Below are 3,914 nucleotides of genomic sequence, written 5' to 3' on the forward strand. Positions count from 1 at the left end.
AAAAGGGAGATGACTTTGAGTCTTCAATTTTTCTCCTCGATTATTTGAATACAAGTTCTCTTAGTTGGTTAGTCAAATAATTGTCGTTCCTATACCAACTTCCAAACCCCGATTAAATAAAAACACTTTCACAACAAGCTAAATGAAAAGGGAAGTGACTTTGAGTTTTCAACTTCTCTCCCCAAATGTTTGAATACGAGTTCTATTACTCGGTCAGTCGAACAATTGTCATTTTTTCGCAAACATACAACTTAATCAAATCATTTTCTTAACAAACTATACGAAAAAGGAGATGGTTTTGAGCTTTCAACTCCTCTTCTCAAATGCTTGGATATGAGTTGTTTTACTCAGTCGTTCAAGTACTTGTCGTTCATTCTAAAATACGTCAACCATATACAACCTTATTTTCATAAATATTTAGATGAAACAGAAAGCGGTCTAGAGTCTTTTATTCCCTTTCCCGATTATTAGGATATGAGTCGTCTTGCTCGATTATCCGAGTAATCATCATCCAGTCAAAATACCTTAATTATTATTAAATCTTTTTATAATTAAGGATGAAAAAGGAAGTGGTCTAGAGTCTTCTATTCCCTTTCCCGACTATTAGGATACGAGTTGTCTTACTCAATTATCTGGGTAATCGTCATCCAACCAAAAATATCTCAACCAATCAAAACATCCAATCTAACTTGTTACTCTCGTGTATCAAAACTCTTTTCAGAAAGAACACTGTCTAGTTCTTTCTAATGCGCACAACAAACTAGCGCTTAAGCCTCCGCCGAGAGTAGATAAGCCAGCGTTTAGCCTTTAGAACGCGATCTACACAGTTGTTCATAAAAAACACCAACCAACCGTAGTTCCCCGAACTACGAATGCTCTGATTTCCTTATTACACTATAAGGATACGTAGGCAGGAGATTGTTGTATCTTCGCGAGCACACTAATAAAAAACCTCCCCTTTCTCCTTTCTAAGGTTCTCATCCATTTCTATTTACAATATTTTATAACCCAGAGATAACAAAAAAACATAAATTAACACTCGAAATGCAAAATAGAACTAAAAGGTTCCCACTGAGTACAACGGACGTGAGGGGTGCTAATACCTTCCTCTCGCGTAATCCACTCCCGAACCCGAATATGGTTGGGACGACCATTATTCCTTTTTCAAAGGTTTTATCGATATTTTCCTATTCCTTCATTGGGATAAATAAAGTTCGGTGGCGACTCTGTTCGAACATAAATTTTTCCGCGACCATCGCGAGGAATCATATTTTTCGAGATGCGACAGATGGCGACTCTGCTGGGGACTAGCTCCAAGCAAAAGAGAGTGAAGCCTAATTTAGTTCAGTTTATGTATTGTGTGTTAATCTTGTTTGTTTATCTGTTATTTTTATTCTGCTATTGTTATTCTATCATAATTATTATATTGTGATTTATTGACTATGTCTTATTTGGGGTTCTCTGGTTGGTGATACTTTGTCAGATAGGCTCTCCACCCGAGTTTGAGAAAAACCATAAGATTAAGTTGGTGGTTGCGTAGTGGGCACCCACAAGGAGTCTTCCTTGTTGGGAAGATACGAAAACCCCGCCTAGAGGAGATTCTCTTGAAATATTATTGCCCGACGAGTTTTCGTCACGATGATATTATTCTCAAGCGGGATCAATGACTCTAGGGACCTTTCAACCCATTATATCTGGTGGTTATGTAGTATTTACCTGAAGAGTCTCAAGACTTATTGGGTTAATACGAAAGCCTCAATCAGATGAGATCCCTTGGGCGTATTACTACCTTATAGTAGTATTCCCAACCTCGATCTATGACTCTGAGAACCTTATTAGAACCTTGGACTCGAGAGTTGTGTAATATGGACCCACTAGGAGTCTTCCTCTTTGGGACTGTATGAAGGCCTCACCTAAATGAGACTCGGTTTGGGGATGTTATTTGCATATGAGTTTTCGTCATGACAATAACTTTCCTAAATAGTGATTGATGACTTTGGGAACCTCTTACCCTTAGCATCCTCCCAAAAGGGTTTTGCTTAGTAACCAATGATACCCTCTCTCACGACCAGTATATTAACCTACATGTGGCACGCATAATATCATTCATAGCATAACATTCATATTATTTTATTTCCAAGGAATCTGAGTATCATGAGTTGCAGGAATTTAGGAAACATGGAATCAAGCAAAAGAAACATTTACTTTTTCAAGTTCAAGGATCCCGATTTAAAGAGCTTACGTGACTTGGTCTCTCAGATGCACCCGGTATACAGAAACTTTGGGAAGAATTATGGCAATCTGCTCAGCATCCTCAACCAACGAGTAGACTATACAACTTTAATCACTTTGGCCCAGTTTTATGACCTACCTTTAAGATGCTTCACATTCCAAGACTTCCAGCTAGCACCAACGTTGGAAGAATTCGAGCGTCTTGTTAGGATTCCTATGAAGAATAAGCCACTATTTTAAGGGATAGATGAATCCTTGCCCCTTGAGATCATTGCTAGCACACTTCACATGGATGAAAAGGAAGCAGAGGCTAACCTAGAGACCAAAGGGAATACCAAAGGATTTTCGCTAAGTTTTCTCTTAGAAAGAGCTCACATCCTATTAAAAGCATAAAGTTGGGATGCTTGTTACTCTACTATTGCATTGGCCATCTATGCCATCGTCCTGTTCCCGAATATGGATGGTTTCGTAGACATGGCTGCCATTTGTGTTTTCCTTACTGGGAACCCAATACCCACTTTATTAGCTGATGTTTACTATTACATAAGCCATAGGTACACTAAGAAGAAGGGATTGATTTCTTGTTGTGCTCCTTTATTATATCTGTGGTTTCTAGAATATCTTCCGAAGACAGGTGCTTGGGTTGAACAGACAGATGTTAGTTGGCCTCAGAGATTGGGATCACTCCGATCCGAAGATCTTTCTTGGTATTCCAAAGAATACATCAACATGGACATCATATTCAACTGTGGGGATTTCCCTAATGTACCATTTATTGGAACTCAAGGATGTGTGAATGCTAACCCGGTTCTATCACTAAGACAACTTGGCTACCCAATGGAAGACCCTCCAGAGGCGAGGTCTTTGGAAGCTTTCTTGTTACTTGACTTGGGGGTTGAAAATCCTAGCTTGTTCCAACGAATCAAAGAGGCTTGGAAGAATGTCAATCGAAAAGGGAAAGATGATTTGGGGATAGCAAATGGGATTACAAAAGAACCATATTTTCAATGGGTAAAGGAAAGGGTGGAGATGATCAAAATGTCATTCGTCATTCGAGCACCTGTACCTCTTCCTGAACCTAAGCTCACCCATGTCCCTATTGAAGAAATGGAGGAACTCAAGACCACCGTGGCAAAGTTAGAAAAAGAGAATGAAGAGTTGCAGATAAAACTCCAACAAACCATCAATGAGAAAAACAACATGAAGTGGGAGCTTGAGAGAAAAGAGGAACAACTTCAAGCACATGTGGAAAAGTTCAACAAGGAAGAGCATAAGAGGAAAAAGACCAAAGTGGGATTAGAACAAGCTGACCATTGTCTAGATACTCTTAAAGGTCAACTACGACGAGCCCATAAAGAATGTCAAGACAATGAACGTTGGTGGCATCTGGCCACAAAGGAAAACAAGACGATAAGAGATACACTGGGGGCTTAGATAAAGGAACTCACTAATTCATTTCGTCATGCAAAGGCTGAAGTAGAGCAGGAACACCGACTCAAGAACATAGCCACCAAAGCTTCTAGGGTTTCACCCATGATATGGGAGGAGAAGTGTCGATAAGTAAGAGATGCAAAAGAGTCTGTCAACTATTGGAAGAACCAGCTAGAGTCATTACACCAGGACAATTCCATATGGTTGAAGGAGCGAGACTATGTGATTGAAGATTATGAATCCTTTAAGAA

At 39.4% G+C, this 3,914-nt stretch overlaps 1 protein-coding gene across 1 annotated transcript; it reads left to right on the forward strand.

The window, feature by feature from the left end:
• Nucleotides 1-2,706: 2,706 nt before the first annotated feature.
• Nucleotides 2,707-3,666, forward strand: LOC127094554 (uncharacterized). The gene has a single exon (XM_051033375.1). The coding sequence runs from the start codon at nt 2,707-2,709 to the stop codon at nt 3,664-3,666; it is 960 nt and encodes a 319-aa protein (XP_050889332.1).
• The last annotated feature ends 248 nt before the right edge of the window (nt 3,667-3,914 follow it).

This window comes from Lathyrus oleraceus, chromosome 6 (assembly GCF_024323335.1).
Source record: "Lathyrus oleraceus cultivar Zhongwan6 chromosome 6, CAAS_Psat_ZW6_1.0, whole genome shotgun sequence".
In the NCBI taxonomy this organism is placed as follows: domain Eukaryota; kingdom Viridiplantae; phylum Streptophyta; class Magnoliopsida; order Fabales; family Fabaceae; genus Lathyrus; species Lathyrus oleraceus.

Bases quoted from the DNA above. Each gene is read 5' to 3' on its own strand.
- LOC127094554 (XM_051033375.1), top strand. From the start codon at position 2,707: ATGGCTGCCATTTGTGTTTTCCTTACTGGGAACCCAATACCCACTTTA.